Source organism: Bufo bufo, chromosome 1, assembly GCF_905171765.1.
Source record: "Bufo bufo chromosome 1, aBufBuf1.1, whole genome shotgun sequence".
NCBI classification, from domain to species: Eukaryota; Metazoa; Chordata; class Amphibia; order Anura; family Bufonidae; genus Bufo; species Bufo bufo.
The window spans coordinates 797,997,704-798,019,654 of record NC_053389.1 but is presented as its reverse complement, the minus strand read 5'-3'; the positions used below and the strand labels follow the sequence as shown (position 1 = coordinate 798,019,654).

Below are 21,951 nucleotides of genomic sequence, written 5' to 3'. Positions count from 1 at the left end.
AGAGAATCAGTCTTCATGCCATAGCAGAGAATCTGGCTTCACGTCACCCACCACTGTAACAGTCCATTGTCATATATTTAGGCCCCGGCACCCAGGCAGAGGAGAGAGGTCCCGTAACAGAGAATATGGCTTCATGTCAGCAGAGAATCAGTCTGCATGTCATATCAGAGAATCAGGCTTTACGTCACCCAACACTGGAACAGTCCATTATCAGATATTTAGGCCCAGGCACCCAGGCAGAGGAGAGAGGTCCCGTAACAGAGAATCTGGCTTTATGTCAGCAGAGAATCAGTCTGCATGTCATAGCAGAGAATCAGGCTTCACGTCACCCACCACTGGAACAGGCCACTGTCACATATTTAGGCCCAGGCACTCAGGCAGAGGAGAGAGGTCCCATAACAGAGATTCAGGCTTCATGTGAGCAGAGAATCAGTCTTCATGTCATAGCAGAGAATCAGGCTTCACGTCACCCACCACTGGAACAGGCCACTGTCACATATTTAGGCCCAGGCACCCAGGCAGAGGAGAGAGGTCCCATAACAGAGATTCAGGCTTCATGTCAGCAGAGAATCAGTCTTCATGTCATAGCAGAGAATCAGGCTTCACGTCACCCACCACTGGAACAGGCCACTGTCACATATTTAGGCCCAGGCACCCAGACAGAGGAGAGAGGTCCCGTAACAGAGAATCAGTCTTCATGTCAGCACAGAATCAGTCTTCATGTCATAGCAGAGAATCAGGCTTCACGTCACCCATCACTGGAACAGGCCACTGTCACACATTTAGGCTCTGGCACCCAGACAGAGGAGAGAGGTCCCGTAACAGAGAATCTGGCTTCATGTCAGCACAGAATCAGTCTTCATGTCATAGCAGAGAATCAGGCCTTACGTCACCCACCACTGGAACAGGCCACTGTCACACATTTAGGCCCCGGCACCCAGACAGAGGAGAGGTTCATTTAACTTTGGGTTGCCCCGCAATATAATGGTAAAATGAAAATAAAAATAGGATTGAATGAGGAAGTGCCCTGGAGTACAATAAAATATTGTTAAGGGGAGGTAGTTAATGTCTAATCTGCACAAGGGATGGACAGGTCCTGTGGGATCCATGCCTGGTTCATTTTTATGAACGTCAGCTTGTCCACATTGGCTGTAGACAGGCGGCTGCGTTTGTCTGTAATGACGCCCCCTGCCGTGCTGAATACACCTTCAGACAAAATGCTGGCCGCCGGGCAGGCCAGCACCTCCAAGGCATAAAAGGCTAGCTCTGGCCACGTGGACAATTTGGAGACCCAGAAATTGAATGGGGCCGAACCATCAGTCAGTACGTGGAGGGGTGTGCACAGGTACTGTTCCACCATGTTAGTGAAATGTTGCCTCCTGCTAACACGTTCCGTATCAGGTGGTGGTGCAGTTAGCTGTGGCGTGGTGACAAAACTTTTCCACATCTCTACCATGCTAACCCTGCCCTAAGAGGAGCTGGCCGTGACACAGCTGCGTTGGCGACCTCTTGCTCCTCCTCTGCCTTCACCTTGGGCTTCCACTGGTTCCCCTGTGACATTTGGGAATGCTCTCAGTAGCGCGTCTACCAACGTGCGCTTGTACTCGCGCATCTTCCTATCACGCTCCAGTGTAGGAAGTAAGGTGGGCACATCGTCTTTGTACCGGGGATCCAGCAGGGTGGCAACCCAGTAGTCCGCACACGTTAAAATGTGGGCAACTCTGCTGTCGTTGCGCAGGCACTGGAGCATGTAGTCGCTCATGTGTGCCAGGCTGCCCAGAGGTAAGGACAAGCTGTCCTCTGTGGGAGGCGTATCGTCATCATCCTGTGTTTCCCCCCAGCCACGCACCAGTGATGGGCCCGAGCTGCTTTGGGTGCCACCCCGCTGTGAACATGCTTCATCCTCATCCTCCTCCACCTCCTCCTCATCCTCGTCCTCCTCGTCCTCCAGTAGTGGGCCCTGTCTGGCCACATTTGTACCTGGCCTATGGTGTTGCAAAAAACCTCCCTCTGAGTCACTTCGAAGAGACTGGCCTGAAAGTGCTAAAAATGACCCCTCTTCCTCCTCTTCCTCCTGGGCCACCTCCTCTTCCATCATCGCCCTAAGTGTTTTCTCAAGGAGACATAGAAGTGGTATTTTAACGCTGATAACGGCGTCATCGCCACTGGCCATGTTGGTGGAGTACTCGAAACAGCGCAATAGGGCACACAGGTCTCGCATGGAGGCCCAGTCATTGGTGGTGAAGTGGTGCTGTTCCGCAGTGCGACTGACCCGTGCGTGCTGCTGCTGAAACTCCACTATGGCCTGCTGCTGCTCGCACAGTCTGTCCAGCATGTTCAAGGTGGAGTTCCACCTGGTGGGCACATCGCATATGAGGCGGTGAGCGGGAAGGCCGAAGTTACGCTGTAGCGCAGACAGGCGTGCAGCAGCAGGGTGTGAACGCCGGAAGCGCAAACAGACGGCCCGCACTTTATGCAGCAGCTCTGACATGTCGGGGTAGTTGCGAATGAACTTCTGCACCACCAAATTCAGCACATGCGCCAGGCAAGGGATGTGCGTCAAACCGGCTAGTCCCAGAGCTGCAACGAGATTTCGCCCATTATTGCACACCACCAGGCCGGGCTTGAGGCTCACCGGCAGCAACCACTCGTCGGTCTGTTGTTCTATACCCCGCCACAACTCCTGTGCGGTGTGGGGCCTGTCCCCCAAACATATGAGTTTCAGAACGGCCTGCTGACGTTTACCCCGGGCTGTGCTGAAGTTGGTGGTGAAGGTGTGTGGCTGACTGGATGAGCAGGTGGAAGAAGAGGAGGATGAAGCTGAGTAGGAGGAGGAGGAGACAGGAGGCAAAGAATGTTGCCCTGCGATCCTTGGCGGCGGAAGGACGTGCGCCAAATAGCTCTCCGCCTGGGGCCCAGCCGCCACTACATTTACCCAGTGTGCAGTTAGGGAGATATAGCGTCCCTGGCTGTGCTTACTGGTCCACGTATCTGTGGTTAGGTGGACCTTGCCACAGATGGCGTTGCGCAGTGCACACTTGATTTTATCGGACACTTGGTTGTGCAGGGAAGGCACGGCTCTCTTGGAGAAGCAGTGCCGGCTGGGAACAACATACTGTTGGACAGCAAGCGACATGAGCTGTTTGAAGCTGTCTGTATCCACCAGCCTAAATGACAGCATTTCATAGGCCAGTAGTTTAGAAATGCTGGCATTCAGGGCCAGGGATCGAGGGTGGCTAGGTGGGAATTTACGCTTTCTCTCAAATGTTTGTGAGATGGAGAGCTGAACGCTGCCGTGTGACATGGTTGAGATGCTTGGTGACGCAGGTGGTGGTGTTGGTGGTACATCCCATGTTTGCTGGGCGGCAGGTGCCAACGTTTCTCCAGAGGCGGAGGAAGAGGCCGAGGCGGCGGCAGCAGCAGAAGAGGCGGCAGCAGCAGAAGAGGTAGCAGGGGGAGCCTGAGTGACTTCTTTGTTATTAAGGTGTTTACTCCACTGCAGTTCATGCTTTGCATGCAGGTGCCTGGTCATGCAGGTTGTGCTAAGGTTCAGAACGTTAATGCCTCGCTTCAGGCTCTGATGGCACAGTGTGCAAACCACTCGGGTCTTGTCGCCAGCACATTGTTTAAAGAAGTGCCATGCCAGGGAACTCCTTGAAGCTGCCTTTGGGGTGCTCGGTCCCAGATGGCGGCGGTCAGTAGCAGGCGGAGTCTCTTGGCGACGGGTGTTCTGATTTTGCCCACTGCTCCCTCTTAGTCTTTTGCTATGCTGTTGGCTCGGTCTCACCACTGCCTCTTCCTCCGAACTGTGAAAGTCAGTGGCACGACCTTCATTCCATGTGGGGTCTAGGACCTCATCGTCCCCTGCATCGTCTTCGACCCAGTCTTGATCCCTGATCTCCTGTTCAGTCTGCACACTGCAGAAAGACGCAGCAGTTGGCACCTGTGTTTCGTCATCATCAGAGACGTGCTGAGGTGGTATTCCCATGTCCTCATCATCAGGAAACATAAGTGGTTGTGCGTTAGTGCATTCTATCTCTTCCACCCCTGGGGAAGGGCTAGGTGGATGCCCTTGGGAAACCCTGGCAGCAGAGTCTTCAAACAGCATAAGAGACTGCTGCATAACTTGAGGCTCAGACAGTTTCCCTGATATGCATGGGGGTGATGTGACAGACTGATGGGCTTGGTTTTCATGCGCCATCTGTGCGCTTTCTGCAGAAGACTGGGTGGGAGATAATGTGAACGTGCTGGATGCACTGTCGGCCACCCAATTGACTAATGCCTGTACCTGCTCAGGCCTTACCATCGTTAGAACGGCATTGGGCCCCACCAAATATCCCTGTAAATTCTGGCGGCTACTGGGACCTGAGGTAGTTGGTACACTAGGACGTGTGGCTGTGGCAGAACGGCCACGTCCTCTCCCAGCACCAGAGGGTCCACTAACACCACCACGACCATGTCCACGTCCGCGTCCCTTACTAGTTGTTTTCCTCATTGTTACCATTCACCACAATAAGAAAAATATTATTTGGGCCAATGTATTGAATTAAAATTCAGGCCTTTTTTTACAGACACCTAACACTATCTGGCTATCTATTTAGGTACCGTATTACACTAATACAGGCACACAAGTAATGACAGATTTGGTTGAATATAAATGTGAGGCCTATTTTTTACGCACTGTGTGACAGATATACCTTTAATCACAGAATTAGACTTGTATCTGCACGGTAGCGTGTGTGTTAAGTTTTTCAGAATGACACTATCAGCACCTTCAATCTAAGATATCCTTTTTGGGATAGATTTAAGGTAGGCCTGATATAGCAGAAACTACTAATTTTGAGAATGGCAAATTTGGGAATAGTTTTTCAACCCAGAACAAAAACTGTGCTTTTACGGTCACTACAAATAATTTGACCAGCTAAAACAGTACAGATTTGGTTGAATATAAATGTGAGGCCTATTTTTTACGCGCTGTGTGACAGATATACCTTTAATCACAGAATTAGACTTGTATCTGCACGGTAGCGTGTGTGTTAAGTTTTTCAGAATGACACTATCAGCACCTTCAATCTAAGATATCCTTTTTGGGATAGATTTAAAGTAGGCCTGATATAGCAGAAACTACTAATTTTGAGAATGGCAAATTTGGGAATAGTTTTTCAACCCAGAACAAAAACTGTGCTTTTACGGTCACTACAAATAACTTGACCAGCTAAAACAGTACTGATTTGGAGGAATATAAATGTCATGCCTATTTTTTAGGCGCTGGGTGACAGGCTCAACTTGCCCCTGATGTAGTATATGGCCAAAAAATAACCACACTATTGATGGTTAAATGCACTTGGGTGACACAGGCTCAGCCTGCACCTGATGTAGTATATGGCCAAAAAATAACCACACTGTTGATGGTTAAATGCACTTGGGTGACACAGGCTCAGCCTGCACCTGATGTAGTATATGGCCAAAAAATAACCACACTGTTGATGGTTAAATGCACTTGGGTGACACAGGCTCAGCCTGCACCTGATGTAGGATATAGCAAAAAATAACCACACTATTGATGGTTAAATGCACTTGGTGGTAGCTTGTGCTGGCGCACCACAAGCCACAAAATGGCCACCGATCACCCCAGAAAAAAGTGATATAAAAACGCTCTGGGCAGCCTAAAAAAAGTGAGCAATTCAATATCAGCACTTCAATGATCCACAGCTGGAGATCGATCACTAAATTAAGTCTTTTGGAGGAGTTAATCTGCCTAATCTCGCCCTAACGTCGCAGCAGCAACCTCTCCATATGCTTGAATCAGCAGAGTGACGTGCAGCGCTACGTGACCCAAGCTTATAAAGAGGCTGGGTCACATGCTGCACTGGCCAATCACAACCATGCCAATAGTAGGCAAGGCTGTGATGGCCTCTTGGGGCAAGTAGTATGACGCTTGTTGATTGGCTGCTTTGCAGCCTTTCAAAAAGCGCCAAGAAAGCGCCGAACACCGAACCCGGACTTTTACGAAAATGTTCGGATTCGGGTCCGTGTCACGGACACCCCAAAATTCGGTACGAACCCGAACTATACAGTTCGGGTTCGCTCATCCCTAGTGGTAAGTAAACAAAAAGGGGTCTGGTTAGGGATCTTAATATATTACGATGTTTAGGGTATTCATTAATTTTGGTGTCTAGGCTGGAGTCTGAATTAATTTTATTTGCGTGTGAGTGACTCAGATAGGATTTATTGTCTTTCAAACACTGTGTCCTCTTTTGACTCAAGAAAGATATAAACCGAAAAACCATAGAGCATGCTAAAGACAAACCTGAAGCAGATGTTGAGAGAAATTGTCTCCAAAGCATCATGTCCAGCTGTTAAAAGATAGAAAATCAGAGAAACACATCATTATATACCAAAAACATCAAGTCGATTAACAAATTAGAATATTTAAATAAAAACCATCATAGTAGTTTACAAGATGTGCATGAAAATAACATCATTTTTTTGCCTAAGATTAACCTCTTCCAGGACTTGATTAAAGAGGTTGGCCACTATATAAGTACTTTACACAACATTGTTGGAGGCAGGGTAAAAATGAGTTTCCAAATATACTTTATTTAAAAAATCTGTCTGCTAATCTTTTTATAGTAAGCCACGCCCCCTGAGCCCCGCTCTGCCGTGCAGCCAGTTCGTCCATGGCTGCACGGGACATGCAGGAGCTTTAGAGAAAGCTCGTCCATGTCTTTATTGTAACTGCACATGCGCTGCTCTCCTAATCTGCCTAAGAGCAGCGCATGCCCAGTCTGCCCCTGCCACTTGCGCGCTCCCTGTTCCGTCTCGGACAGAAATCCGCTGCTTGTTCTTTCAGTACAAACAGCTTATTCCTGTCAGAGTTCGGAGCGGGGAGCCTAGTAAGAGCACGTCTGATCTCCTGGCTAAAATGAGGGCGGTCCCCGGCCGATCGCTCTGATTGGCTAGTCTGTACAGACTAGTCAATCACAGGATCCTAATGCCAGCTGAAACTGGTTCTGATCCCCACAGTCACGGACCATCTAAAATGTATGTGTATATAATATCCCCCACTCGTGGTCTCTAGCCCCCATTGTGCCCCCCTAATTCTAGGATGGCCAGCGGCAGCGCTGCTGATCCCCCTTCCACCCCCCTCCTGCCCCAATCTGTTTCAGGATGGCCGAGTGGTTAGCAGTGTGTCAGCTATAATATACAGCTCACACTCTGCTTGTAACGGCTGACATCGGTGTTGGCACCGATGTCAGCTGTTTAACCCCTGCCATGCTGCGGTCCATAGGGACCGCTGTATGGAAGGAGTTAAGAGATAGAGGGAGCTCCCTACCTCTCCCATCAGGCTGCTGCTGTTTTGTGGCAGCGGCCTGATGCTTGATGGGTTAACAGAGGGAGGGAGCTCCCTCCCCCATTGGTCGCTGCGCTGCTGCGGCAGCGTCCTGGTGGTTACCATGGAAACTGGGCGCCTTCACAGGCATCCTGCTTGCCTTGGTATAGGGATCAGGGGGGTGATCAATGACAGGGGGGTGATCACCCCATATAGACTCCCTGATCACCCCCCTGTCATTGATCACCCCCCTGTAAGGCTCCATTCAGACGTCCGTGTGTGTTTTACGGATCCACGGATCCATGGATCGGATCCGCAAAACACATACTGACGTCTGAATGGAGCCTTACATGGGGGTGATCAATGACAGGGGGGTGATCACCCCATATAGACTCCCTTATCACCCCCCTGTCATTGATCACCCCCTGTCATTGATCACCCCCCTGTAAGGCTCCATTCAGACGTCCGTATGTGTTTTACGGATCCACGGATCCATGGATCGGATCCAAAAAAAACACATACGGACGTCTGAATGGAGCCTTACGGGGGGGTGATCACCCCATATAGACTCCCTGATCACCCCCCTGTCATTGATCACCCCCCTGTAAGGCTCCATTCAGACGTCCGTATGTGTTTTGCGGATCTGTGGATCCGCAAAACACGGACACCGCGGATCCGCAAAACACATACGGATGTCTGAATGGAGCCTTACAGGGGGGTGATCAATGACAGGGTGGTGATCACCCCATATAGACTCCCTGATCACCCCCTTGTCATTGATCACCCCCCTGTAAGCCTCCATTCAGAATTTTTTTTGGCACAAGTTAGCGGAAATTGTTATTTTTAAAAAAAAAAATTCTTCTTACAAAGTCTCATATTCCACTAACTTGTGACAAAAAATAAAATCTCACATGAACTCACCATACCCCTCACGGAATCCAAATACGTAAAAATTTTTAGACATTTATATTCCAGACTTCTTCTCACGCTTTAGGGCCCCTAAAATGCCAGGGCAGTACAGGGAGTGCAGAATTATTAGGCAAGTTGTATTTTTGAGGATTAATTTTATTATTGAACAACAACCATGTTCTCAATGAACCCAAAAAACTCATTAATATCAAAGCTGAATATTTTTGGAAGTAGTTTTTAGTTTGTTTTTAGTTTTAGCTATTTTAGGGGGATATCTGTGTGTGCAGGTGACTATTACTGTGCATAATTATTAGGCAACTTAACAAAAAACAAATATATACCCATTTCAATTATTTATTTTTACCAGTGAAACCAATATAACATCTCAACATTCACAAATATACATTTCTGACATTCAAAAACAAAACAAAAACAAATCAGTGACCAATATAGCCACCTTTCTTTGCAAGGACACTCAAAAGCCTGCCATCCATGGATTCTGTCAGTGTTTTGATCTGTTCACCATCAACATTGCGTGCAGCAGCAACCACAGCCTCCCAGACACTGTTCAGAGAGGTGTACTGTTTTCCCTCCTTGTAAATCTCACATTTGATGATGGACCACAGGTTCTCAATGGGGTTCAGATCAGGTGAACAAGGAGGCCATGTCATTAGATTTTCTTCTTTTATACCCTTTCTTGCCAGCCACGCTGTGGAGTACTTGGACGCGTGTGATGGAGCATTGTCCTGCATGAAAATCATGTTTTTCTTGAAGGATGCAGACTTCTTCCTGTACCACTGCTTGAAGAAGGTGTCACATGTGTGACACTTTTTTTCAGCCTAGATGCGCAAAGGGGCCCAAATTCCTTTTAGGAGGGCATTTTTAGACATTTGGATCCCAGACTTCTTCTCACGCATTAGGTCCCCTAAAATGCCAGGGCAGTATAACTACCCCACAAGTGACCCCATTTTGGAAAGAAGACACCCCAAGGTATTCCGTGAGGGGCATGGCGAGTTCCTAGAATTTTTTATTTTTTGTCACAAGTTAGCGGAAAATGATGATTTTTTATTTTTTTTCTTACAAAGTCTCATATTTCACTAACTTGTGACAAAAAATAAAAACTTCCATGAACTCACTATGCCCATGACGAAATACCTTAGGGTGTCTACTTTCAGAAATGGGGTCATTTGTGGGGTTTTTCGACTGTCTGGGCATTGTAGAACCTCAAGAAACATGACAGGTGCTCAGAAAGTCAGAGCTGCTTCAAAAAGCGGAAATTCACATTTTTGTACCATAGTTTGTAAACGCTATAACTTTTACCCAAACTTTTTTTTTTTTACCCAAACATTTTTTTTTATCAAAGACATGTAGAACAATAAATTTAGAGAAAAATTTAAATAGAAATGTAGTTTTATTTGAAAAATTTTACAACTTAAAGTGAAAAATGTCATTTTTTTGCAAAAAAATCGGTAAATTTCGATTAATAACAAAAAAAAATTAAATGTCATTAGCAATGAAATACCACAAAATGAAAGCTCTATTAGTGAGAAGAAAAGGAGGTAAAATTCATTTGGGTGGTAAGTTGCATGACCGAGCAATAAATCGTGAAAGTAGTGTAGGTCAGAATTGTAAAAAGTGGTCTGATCATTAAGGGTGTTTAAGCTAGGGGGGCTGAGGTGGTTAAAAAGTGGGTTTTGGAAATTTTCTGAAAAATTTCAAGATTTGCTTCTAAACTTCTATGCCTTCTAATGTACCCAAAAAATAAAATGGCATTCACAAAATGATCCAAACATGAAGTAGACATATGGGCAATGTAAAGTAATAACTATTTTTGGAGTTATTACTATCTATTTTAAGAGTAGAAAAATTGAAATTTGCAAATTTGTAAGTTTTTCTAAATTTTGGGTAAATTTGGTATTTTTTTATTTAAAAAAATGAAATATTTTGACTTAGTTTTACCACTGTCATGAAGTACAATATGTGACGAGAAAACAATCTGGATAAGTAAAAGCGTTTTAAAGTTATTACCACATAAAGTGACACATGTCAGATTTGCCAAAAATGGCTTGGTCCTGAAAGGGTTAAAGGGACCGTCCAGATCTATTGATGACATATTCTCAGGAAAGGTCATCAGCATCTGATCGGTGGGGGCCTGACAACCGGCATCCCCGCCAATCAGCTGGATGAAGAGAAGGCAGTGCTCCATGCGAGCGCTGCTTCCTCTTCATTACACTGCTTGTCGTCACGCAAGTGCAGTGTAATAAAAGTACTCACTGCATTCAGGTGAATGGCGCCAGTGCTTGTATTTATACTACGTCTCTGCTCCAGAGGAGACAATGCATAGTGTAATGACCAGGAAGCACCGCCTCCTCTTCATACAGCTGATCGTCGGGGTGCCGCGTGTGGGACCCCTGCCGATCAGATATTGATGATCTATCTTGATGATAGGTCATGAATATATCGAAGGACAACCCCTTTAACCCCTTCAGGACCAGGCCATTTTCCAATTTTTACTTTTGGCCTTCCCGGAGCCATAACTTTTATAATTTTCCATCCAAATAGCTGTAAGAGGGCTTTTTTTTTTTGGGGGGGGGGGGATAAATAGTATTTTCTATTGGCACTATCTACTTTTGAATTTGATGTGGTGTAAAGCTGTAAAATCCAGATGGGGTGTAATGTAAAAAATAAAAAAATAAATCTGCCACAGTGTAATTAGTGATACCACATTTGCAATGTTTTTCTTTTAATACTGAAAAAGATCATTTCAAAAAAATATATTCTTTTCTTTGCATCTCCATATTCTGATCCCCGTTTCTGTTTTAGAATTATTTCTACGTTGATGACTGAGGGCTCATTTTTTTTGTTGTGATCTGTGGTTTTATTATTTATACCACTTTGGAGTGTGTGTTTGTGTGAGTGGGTTTTTGATCACTTTTTATTCTTTTTTTTAATTTTTTTATGAAGCAATGAAAAAAAGTCAAATTTTTTTCCCCAGTTATACCGTCCACCCTATGGGATACATATTTTAATAGTGATAGCTTTTTTTTTTAAAGTTGCGGTGCCAAAGATAATTAATATTTTTACTTTATCTTTATTTTTATCTTTATTTTGGAGAAAGAGGGATGATTTTAATTTAAATATTTTAAAAAGCCCTCCTTATTTAAAAGCCCTCCTAAGTGATCTGAACATGCGATCTTTAGATTGCTTCTCCTATAGACTGCTGTGAATTACAAGTGTGTGTGCCCTGTTCCTGTATTGCGGACAGCAAACATCCCATTGACTTGAATAGGTCTGCAATCTGCAAGATACAGAGTGGTATGGAGCGGAGGCACGGATCAGAAGCCCACGGAAGCAGTACAAAGTGCTTCCAAAGGATTTCTCTCCGTGCTTCTGCACCGCAAAAAATTAGAACGTGTTCTATCTTTTTGTGGTGCAGAACGTATCTTGCGGATCGCAGACCCATTGAAGTGAATGGGTCCACATCTGCAAACTGCCTGCACTCGGCTGGTACCTGTGCATTGTGGGCCACTATATGTGGTGCAGCACTCTTGGGTAAAGCCACCTCAGATGCTGTGGTTACAAAAGACCATGGCATCTGTCTGCGATCGGCATTATGGTCAATCACAGACATTAACCCTGGGTCTCTTTAAAACAGCAGAAACCCAGAACAGAATCTAAACAAACCTTTCTCAGCAAACTACACTTTGCTGAAACGACTGCAGCTTTCTGGATTTCAGTTATCTCATCCATCTGAGGTATCTGGGTCATAAATACACACCTTCCACCACAGTAGATATAGATAGATATAGAGATGTAAATAGATACAGTAAATGATGATAGATATCTCTCCATCTTCACACACATATTATATATATACACACACCCTGTACAACTATGTACATATCCACACACATGTATGTATTTTATATATATCACATTGTGGGAAAAGCAGTAACCTTTATTCAATGCTGAGAATGCAGGATTGCTATCATTATGTTGATTTCTCTATGTAGTTATTTGACTGGTGGACTGATGAGATGACACCTGAGGTGCTGTTGTCACTATGGCCTCAGAAGTAGGCAGAGATGTCATGTGACTGCTCCTCTGAAGATGCTTGCTGTGATGCATGCTGGGATTTTTACTTTCACTTTGCATCTGCTCCGCCCACACAGCCTCTCATCAATGTGAGCAATGCTATGCTGAATGAAGTAGAAAAATTATATATACACAGTATATCTCTCATTATACAAATACCTCTTGGCTTTAGTTATTGTCTGGGGCACTTTAATGTTTTTTTATACTTATGGTGGCCAACCCCTTTAAGTTTTGTGGAGGTTCCACAAAATTCTAGTGGGCGTCAACCATTATTGTAACATATTTAATTTTGAATTCATGCAAGGAACAAACAGTCTCCTTTTTTATTTTATTTTACTAAGGACCTCCATACAATATAAAATGATGGACAGAACAGTATATTTTTATGTATACAGTAGGTCAATCTGTGCAATTCTCAGACCATATAACAAAATAAATTTAGACACTAGACTCCAAAATAAATTGAGACCTCATAACAGAACTTAAATGTATTTTGTCGCTAAGCCTCAAAGTTAGTCGAGATGCCAATAAACCCCAAATTTAAACTTGACCTTAGGGTTCATTAAGACTCCAAAGACTTCAGAAATGTTTTTTTAAATTCAGATTCCAAAATGAATTCAGATCCCGGACTCCAAAATAAAATTATCATCTCAGATTAGACTTTAAAATAAATACACCTTAAAACGACACCGGAACCTAGCGTTAATACAGACCCAAAACCAAACACCAAAATTAACGTAGACCTCAGACGTAACATCTATTGAGACCTCAGATCCCAGACCAAAACCAGAATTGTGATCCAGATAGAACCCCCAAATAAATTAATTCAGGCCCCATACTAAACTTCAAAGTTAATGAGAAATCTCAGATCAGATGATCTCAGACTAAACCCTAAAATTAGTTGAGACCATAGACTAACTCCAAAAAATTTTGAGACCTTCGTCCAGATGTTAAAATTGTTCCAGACCCAGACCAGACCAAAATTAAGACCCAGACCCCCAGATTAAGTCAAAGGTTAAACTGTCCCAAGATTATGGCAGAAGTTACATTAATTCAGACCCCACCAAGTTCACAAAATATAATGAGACCTCAGACCAGGCCTAAATATAAAATTAGGTCTGATATCGGAACTAAAATGAATCCAGATCCCAGACCAGAGCAAAAAAGTTAATACAGAGTCAGACTACAGATCAGTGTATTAATGTTTTCCACCTCTGGGCTTCATTTTACACAAGATCCTGACACTGGCACACATCCAATCAAGAAGTTATGTGTGGCAGAGCATGGAGGGGAAGAGAACTCGGGAGCAAAGAGCAGTGACAAATGGGTTTTAAGGGGCCCTTAAGTCCCCTTGAATGGTATAGCCCTTGTGTGCGGTTGCCCCTGGTGTACACCTTATAATACAACCATGAACTCTATCGAAAAAGGGAAATACATGAGATATACGGTGCCAGTTCCCTCATAGACATCAGATGGCTGAAAGCTTCAACTATAATTGCCTGGATCTGCTAACACATCAAATCTTAAGATGGCACAGTTCTGAAATCGACACTTACCAAGATTTTCTTTATCCACAGTGACTGACAGATCAAAGTCTTTGCATTCTTGTTCCTCCGCTCTCACTAGCTCATAGTAAACAGCCATCACCTAAACAAGGGATGATCATAAACACCCATATGAGATTGAAGGGTTGTTAACAATTAAAAAACAACTGCCTCCTTCTCGAAACAGTGCCAAATCTGTTCATTGGTTGTGTGTGGTGGTGCAGCTCAGATACTGTACATTAGTAGAACTTGGATGGAATACCAGACACAAACCATGGACAGGTGGAGCTCTGTTTATGAAAAAAGCAGCCATGTTTTTTTTTTCTAAACGTTGATAAAAGCGTCACTATGCAAACTTTAGATTTTTTTACATTTTGACCCGTAACTGGACCAAACAGCTAACATCTTGAGGATGATCAACATTGCAGCAAGGTGGCTCAGTGGTTAGCACTGGTGTCTTGCAGCGCTGGGAGTCCTAGATTTGAATCTAACCAAGGACAACATCTGCTTGGAGTTTGTAAGTTCTCAATGTGTTTGTGTGGTGGTACTCAGGTTTCCTGATAGAGAACTTAGATTGTGAGCTCCACTGGGAAAGCTACCAGTAAAAATACATTCAAAAATAGATTATACAAAGTGACAGAGAGTGCACTGAGAATGTGTGTCTGCCCTCCATTTATTTCTATGGGAACACAAAAAATAGCCAGACGCTGACTTCTGGCAGACCCATAAAAGTGAATGGAAAGGTGGCTGCACTCATGCAGTATACTCTCCATTTATTTCTATGGAACTCCCGAAAATGGCTGAGCATGCTAACACCTATTTTCGTCTCTCCCATAGAAAAAATGAAGGCACACTCTCCCCCGCTTTGCAGACTCCATTGTACAGAGGTGGGACCCTCACCTACCTAACATTAGTGGCATAGTATAGAGATATATCACCTATGTTTGAGGTGAGACAACCCCTTTAACCACCTAACTGGTTTGCCAAAGTCCAGCTTGGGCAGTGGGAAAAGTAGCTAACTGTTCTGCCTGAGCTGGGCTGGGCAGAAAATGGAGGGGGAGGGCTGCTTTAGATGCTGCTATCTCATAAATGGTAGCAGCTAGAAACATGCAAATGGTTTTGTTTGAATGCTGACATTCCAGGCTTTCCCAGCAAGACCAGCCAAGTCCAAGCAACAGAGGAGAAATCACTGTTAGAAATGGAGTCGGACTCGGGAATAATTGCGGGTAAAATTAACAGTATTCACAGCATCCCGATTTCTATCAGTGATATCTTCCCCTGTACTGAACACATTGCTGTCATTCTGGTATTGTTTGAAAGCTTGGAATGTCATCTTTCAAACAATATGAGCAGTTAAAGCAGCCCCCCCCTCCCCTTCAGTCTGGAGGAGAATGAGGGAGCAGCTGCAGAGCATTTCTAAAAATAAATAGAAATGTCACATTATATTTATTTTTAGTAACCCAGATAATAAAATTATATTATTTGCACCACACAGTAAAATCTGTAAAAGAAAATCCACAAAATAATGTAAAAATTTGCCCCTTAAAAATAAAATAATAAAAGTTATTTAATACACAATATATACCCCAACATGGTTCCTAAAAAACCTACAACTAATCCCGCAAAATAAAAATAAAAACTTTAGAAGAAAAAATGTAAAATTTATGACTGCTAGAACACAAAGGGGGAAAATGTTATTGGTTCTTAAGTCTAAAATTAAAAATGCAATAGTGTCCCCTGAGTTGTGCGCCAACAAGATTTACTGCAGACATACGTATACAAGAAAAAAATGTGAAATTTTTGGGCGGGTTTTTCCAATTTTAACGTTACAGTTAGGGGGTTACGTTTCAGATAAAATAACTTCAAAGTATACCTCAATATTATGTACAGTCTTACCGTTAATGTAGCTTTTCCACTTCCCGTTGCCCTGACATCAAAACCTTCATTTATATTGGTCTGTAAAGAAGCCGAACAATCATATGCAATGGCCTCATCATTTTGTTATGTGCCCCAGTGAGTATCATATCAAAACATCAAAGTCATTTTATTCTGCTTTGTTAAAGGGAACCTGTCACCGGTTTTTAACGATAAGAATCATCGGTTTCCTGTTCTTCCCCACCCTAATCATCCTAGAGTTTAGTTTTTTTAAACACCTCCAAGTACTTCTTTTACAGTCGACTTTTTTTTTTTTTTCAAGTTATGTAAATTAAATGCTTACCTCATCACTTCCCATTCCTAACCCCACCTCCCGTTATAAGAGTGACACAATCTAAAGATCCTACCCTCCTCCCGAACTCACGTGCCCAATCCCGCGTATGTGCAGAACCAGTCACCTCACTTACGAAAAAAAATCTAGAATATTTGCAATTACGAAGATATAGCACTATGTTCTAGATCTTCACGAAATCTCAAAGTGCCGATATTCACGATAAAAATTTGCGATTTGAATATTCACACTGATCATATAATGTATACTGCGCAGCTGCGAGACTTGGAAGAGAAGGGGTGGAAATGAGCAATTGTAGAGGTGGTGTCTTATTCATTTGTGGGCATGGCTGGACTCATCTCTGAAGCATAGAGGAGACAGGACTCATCTAAGGGGCATTTACATATATGGCGGGAACATTTATTTTAGGTTTTTCTCTGAACTGATAGTTCGTTCAGAATTGATTTTAATATCATTATTAAAAGTATTTATAGAAAAGTTAGTGGATAAATAGGCTTAGAAAGTGATGACAAGTTTCCTTTAAGCCCTAGGCTCCATTGACGGATCATATAGTTCCATTCACAATAGCTTCATTTCTCCATTTTGTGGAATCTTGACTCTCATCTTCTCAAGGGCGTCATGGTTTTGTTCACAGTGGCATTATAGCTCTATACACAATGGCTTCATGGTTTCATTTTCATCAGGTTTTAGTTGTCTCTGATGAGCATAATAGTGCAATCAGTTGTACTTTCTATCTCTAGTAACCATAGCACATTCCCATCTTTTAAGGTCTGCAACTTTAGATCCAACTCTACCCATTTCCCCATGAGTACCAGTTGTCTATAGCCCCAGGGCATACCCCACCAGTTCCTTGATCACTTTGCTGCCTGGCTTCTAAGTATGTGAAATACTTCCATTATGGGCGCCATTAACATCCCCATTGACAATCCCATCTTCCCACCTTCCTCTGTTTCTATCTTTAACCTCCTCACTAGGCCTTTCTCAACTTGCAAATTCTACTGTGCATGAACAAAGGAATTCATTTGTTCTGATCTTCTTCAGACTTTACTCAGTTTCTGACTTTAGCAACTCTCTTCTCTCGCTCTCTGAATACAACCTTCTCTCCTTTGCTATCAAACAGTCTCATCCTGAAATACGAACCTCATCCATGACCTGAACCTCCTAGTCTAAAGACTTTACTTGAGTAGCACCAGTTCTCTCTAATATATTACTATGGACAATCAGATTAATTTCCAACATCCTCAATTTTAAGGGTGCTAATCTACCTCTTCTCTGCTCACCATGTTTCTACATTACTCCTCACAATCTGATCCTTCCACCCAGCAGTATCTCCAACACTCCATGCACTTCAAATCTGTGCACACACAAATACTGGATCATACTGTTTCGCTTACTAATACTATAAGCTAATACTATAGGCTATTACTAGACAAGAAGGTGGAACCATTTTACAAAAAGAGCACTTTTACCTCTTGGGGCACTTATCTCCTACTAGATAGTAAAGGTACTTTCACACTAGCGTTGTTTGAATCCGGCGGGCAATTCCGTCGCCGAAACCGCCCGCCGGATCCGGAAAAACGTGTGAAAATGGATTACATTTGAATCCTGATCAGGATTCTGATCACTATGAAAAAATGCATTAGAAAAAACGGATCTGCCATTTATGTTAAAGATAATACAAACGGATCCGTTCTGAACGGATGCAGACGTTTGTATTATCTGAACGGATCCGTCTGTGCAGATCCATGATGGATCCACACCAAACGCGAGTGTGCAAGTAGTCTTATCCTGTAATGTCTGATTTTGTCTGTGCATGTTCTCTCTGATTTGTAAGGTGCTGCCGAAGATTATTATTAGGCAGTGACATTCATTGGGATCAGTTGCAAAACAGATTGGTGATACCCAAGCAGAAGATAGAAACTATTGTTAATGATATATTGACATGGCACAGTCCTGCAGTTCTCAATGAAATCTGCATTGCAATTCATTAAATGGGACTAATGCAGGTGTAGACTCAAGGCAATTTAAACTTTAAACCCATGGCAGTAATTCAAGGCTCACTCTCAAATTTCAGCCAACACTGTATTGACTTAGTAACTGTGGAGCTCCAAATCTCCTCTGACATTAACATCAGCATACAAACTGTGCACAGGGAGCTTCATGGCATAGGTGTCCATGGTCAAGCAACTGCATGCAAGCCTCGCCTCACCCTCAAGTTTCTGCTGCGGAATCCACATCGGATTTTTCCACACGACAAACATAGTCAAGTGGACATTCTCAACTATGGTCAACACCAGCATTTAACAGCATAATAACGATAATGTAGTCAAAGAAGATGTTCTCACCTCCTCTGATCGAGGTCGCAGAGCATTTTGTAAATCGATACGTTGTACCGTTTTGTCTTTTCTTCCAGGTAAGTGGAACGAAACATCCATGTTCAGCTTCTTTATATCAGGTTTAGCCACATTGTATTCGGCCAGAGCTTGAAATAGCATTATCGTGGCCTAGAGAAGATCAATAAAAAGAAAAAAGAAATAAGCCTCTTAAAATGGGCGCAATGTGTTATCTCAGAAGTCATCTACGTGTGTAATGAAGGACACATATTGTAAAGTCGTGTAGAGCAGCAGACTAACACAAAGTTACTAGTGGTGTAGAACAGTCCAGCATCATATCAGCATAGTAGCCTACCAGACATTATGAAGAAGGCCTGTAGAGGCATCAGATTGGTGGTAAATGGCAAGAGCAATTTAGAGGAAAAACAAAGGCTTGTTGTTTTTCCAGAAGTTGCATCACTATTGTCCATGGACTTTTTTTTGCTGTAACTCAATCTCATGCACCAGAAAGGAACAGAATTACAATGTCTGACACAGCACAGCAGGGGTGCAAACCATTCTTTCTGATTCTGGACAACCCCTTTAGGCCTCCATGACTCACTTGTGTTGAAATATATTTTTCACCATAGCGATGCTGCTCGGTAAGCCAACGAACCACTGGATCTACAGCGTCATGTGTTTTCATTTTCAAAAGAGCAAGGAGAGCATAAGACGTGGCTTCTATAGAGACCATCTTGGATTCATCATGCCAGAAAGTTTTATCTTGGAAAGTTGGAGAAAATGATGGTAAATATTGGTGGTAGTAGAGTATAATGGAGAATATTTTCAATAAATAATGGCAATATATTAGACATAGTTAAAGTGATCTCACTTCAGCAAATGGCTTTTATCATGTAGACAAAGTTAATACAAGGCACTTACTAACATATTGTGATTGTCCATATTGCCTCCATTGCTGACATTATACACTGCTCATTTCCAGGGATTACAACTAGGGATGAGCGAACCCGAACTGTATAGAATTTTGGGGTGTCCGTGACACGGACCCGAACCCGAACATTTTCGTAAAAGTCCGTGTTCGGCGCTTTCTTGGCGCTTTTTGAAAGGCTGCAAAGCAGCCAATCAACAAGCGTCATGCTACTTGCCCCAATAGGCCATCACAGCCTTGCCTACTATTGGCATGGCTGTGATTGGCCAGTGCAGCATGTGACCCAGCCTCTATATAAGCTTGGGTCACGTAGCGCTGCACGTCACTCTGCTGATTCAAGCATAGGGAGAGGATGCTGCTGCGACGTTAGGGCGAGATTAGGCAGATTAACTCCTCCAAAAGACTTCATTCTGTGATCGATCTGCAGCTGTGGATCATTGAAGTGCTAATATCGAATTGCTCACTTTTTTGAGGCTGCCCAGAGCGTTTTTAGATCACTTTTTCTGGGGTGATCGGCGGCCATTTTGTGGCTTGTGGTGCGCCAGCACAAGCTATCACCAAGTGCATTTAACCATCAACAGTCTGGTTATTTTTTGGCCATATACTACATCTGGTGCAGGCTGAGCCTGTGTCACCCAAGTGCATTTAACCATCAACAGTCTGGTTATTTTTTGGCCATATACTACATCAGCTGCAGGCTGAGCCTGTGTCACCGAAGTGCATTTAACCATCAACAGTCTGGTTATTTTTTGGCCATATACTACATCAGGGGCAAGTTGAGCCTGTCACCCAGCGCCTAAAAAATAGACCTGACATTTCTATTCAACCAAATTTGTACTGTTTTAGCTGGTCAAGTTATTTGTAGTGCCCGTAAAAGCACACTTTTTGTTCTGGGTTGAAAAACTATTCCCAAATTTGCCATTCTCAAAATAACTAGTTTCTGCTATATGAGGCCTACTTGAAATCTATCCCAAAATGGATATCTTACATTGAAGGTGCTGATAGTGTCATTCAGAAAAACTTAACACACACGCTACCGTGCAGATACAAGTCTAATTCTGTGATTAAACCTATACCTGTCACACAGCGCAAAAAAAAACAGGCCTCACATTTATATTCAACCAAATCTGTCCTGTTTTAGCTGGTCAAGTTATTTGTAGTGACCGTAAAAGCACACTTTTTGTTCTGGGTTGAAAAACTATTCCCAAATTTGCCATTCTCAAAATAACTAGTTTCTGCTATATGAGGCCTACTTGAAATCTAGCCTGGGCCTAAATATGTAACAGTGGCCTGTTTCAGTGGGTGGGTGACGTGAAGCCTGATTCTCTGCTATGACATGAAGACTGATTCTGCGCTGACATGAGGCCAGATTCTCTGTTACGGGACCTCTCTCCTCGGTCTGGGTGCCGGGGCCTAAATATGTGACAGTGGCCTGTTCCAGTGGTGGGTGACGTGAAGCCTGATTCTCTGCTATGACATGAAGACAGATTCTGTGCTGACATAAGGCCAGATTCTCTGTTACGGGACCTCTCTCCTCTGTCTGGGTGCCGGGGCCTAAATATGTGACAGTGGCCTGTTCCAGTGGTGGGTGACGTGAAGCCTGATTCTCTGCTATGACATGAAGACAGATTCTGTGCTGACATAAGGCCAGATTCTCTGTTACGGGACCTCTCTCCTCTGTCTGGGTGCCGGGGCCTAAATATGTGACAGTGGCCTGTTCCAGTGGTGTTTCCCCAGCAGGGTGTTGTCTCAGGGACACTGGGAGACCTGTGTAAAATAGCTGCATTGTCCCCCCTCAACCTCCCATCAGCCCTTGCTATTGTCTGACCCGACTTTTCCTTGTACCATAGTAATCTATGTATTGAATGTAAATGAGGCTGTTGGCAGTTTGAAACCAGGTGCGCATGCCTAGTAAAGTCAGTTGACTCCCAAACTGTGTGTCGTCCAGTCACTGGGGAAAATGTCTCTTGGTTATTGACCTGCTTCTTCAGCTACAAGGGGTTTTAAGTGAAGATATTGAGGGTATACCGTGAAGCTCCGCAACAATTGGTGGCAGCGGTGGGATACAAGCCTTGCAGCACAGCAAAGCAGCAGTTTGTTGAAACAGCCATTCGGATATACCGGAGTTCGAGAATATGTGCAGTCATTCGAACGAACGGTGAATGGAGACGAATTATGCAACATTGAAACGAACTACGTTAAAGGAATTATTGGAAGCAAGGGGAAGAATAGCCAGCAACAAAACTAAAGCTTCTCTTGTGGCCGAACTCATGGAGGGGGACAGATCGACCACTACGGCAACTCCACAGGAGACAGAGCCAACAGAATTTACAAGAGAGCTCAATAGCAGGTTAGCTTTTTACCCAAACACCCCCTCCGTGGAGACACTAGAAAGACTGATAGCAGAAAGCACACTTTTTGTTCTGGGTTGAAAAACTATTCCCAAATTTGCCATTCTCAAAATAACTAGTTTCTGCTATATGAGGCCTACTTGAAATCTAGCCTGGGCCTAAATATGTGACAGTGGCCTGTTTCAGTGGGTGGGTGACGTGAAGCCTGATTCTCTGCTATGACATGAAGAC

At 43.7% G+C, this 21,951-nt stretch overlaps 1 protein-coding gene across 1 annotated transcript in view; it reads right to left on the bottom strand.

Annotated features, from left to right (window-relative positions):
• LOC120988562 (venom factor-like) overlaps nucleotides 1-21,951 on the bottom strand; it is a 170,604-nt gene that overhangs the window by 37,925 nt on the left and 110,728 nt on the right. Inside the window, exons 29-33 of the mRNA XM_040416090.1 lie at nucleotides 19,043-19,203; nucleotides 18,454-18,612; nucleotides 15,778-15,837; nucleotides 13,894-13,984; nucleotides 6,311-6,356 (exon numbers count right to left, since the gene is read on the bottom strand). Coding sequence (XP_040272024.1) covers nucleotides 6,311-6,356; nucleotides 13,894-13,984; nucleotides 15,778-15,837; nucleotides 18,454-18,612; nucleotides 19,043-19,203 — 517 coding nt within the window. The remainder of the gene's footprint in view (nucleotides 1-6,310; nucleotides 6,357-13,893; nucleotides 13,985-15,777; nucleotides 15,838-18,453; nucleotides 18,613-19,042; nucleotides 19,204-21,951) is intronic.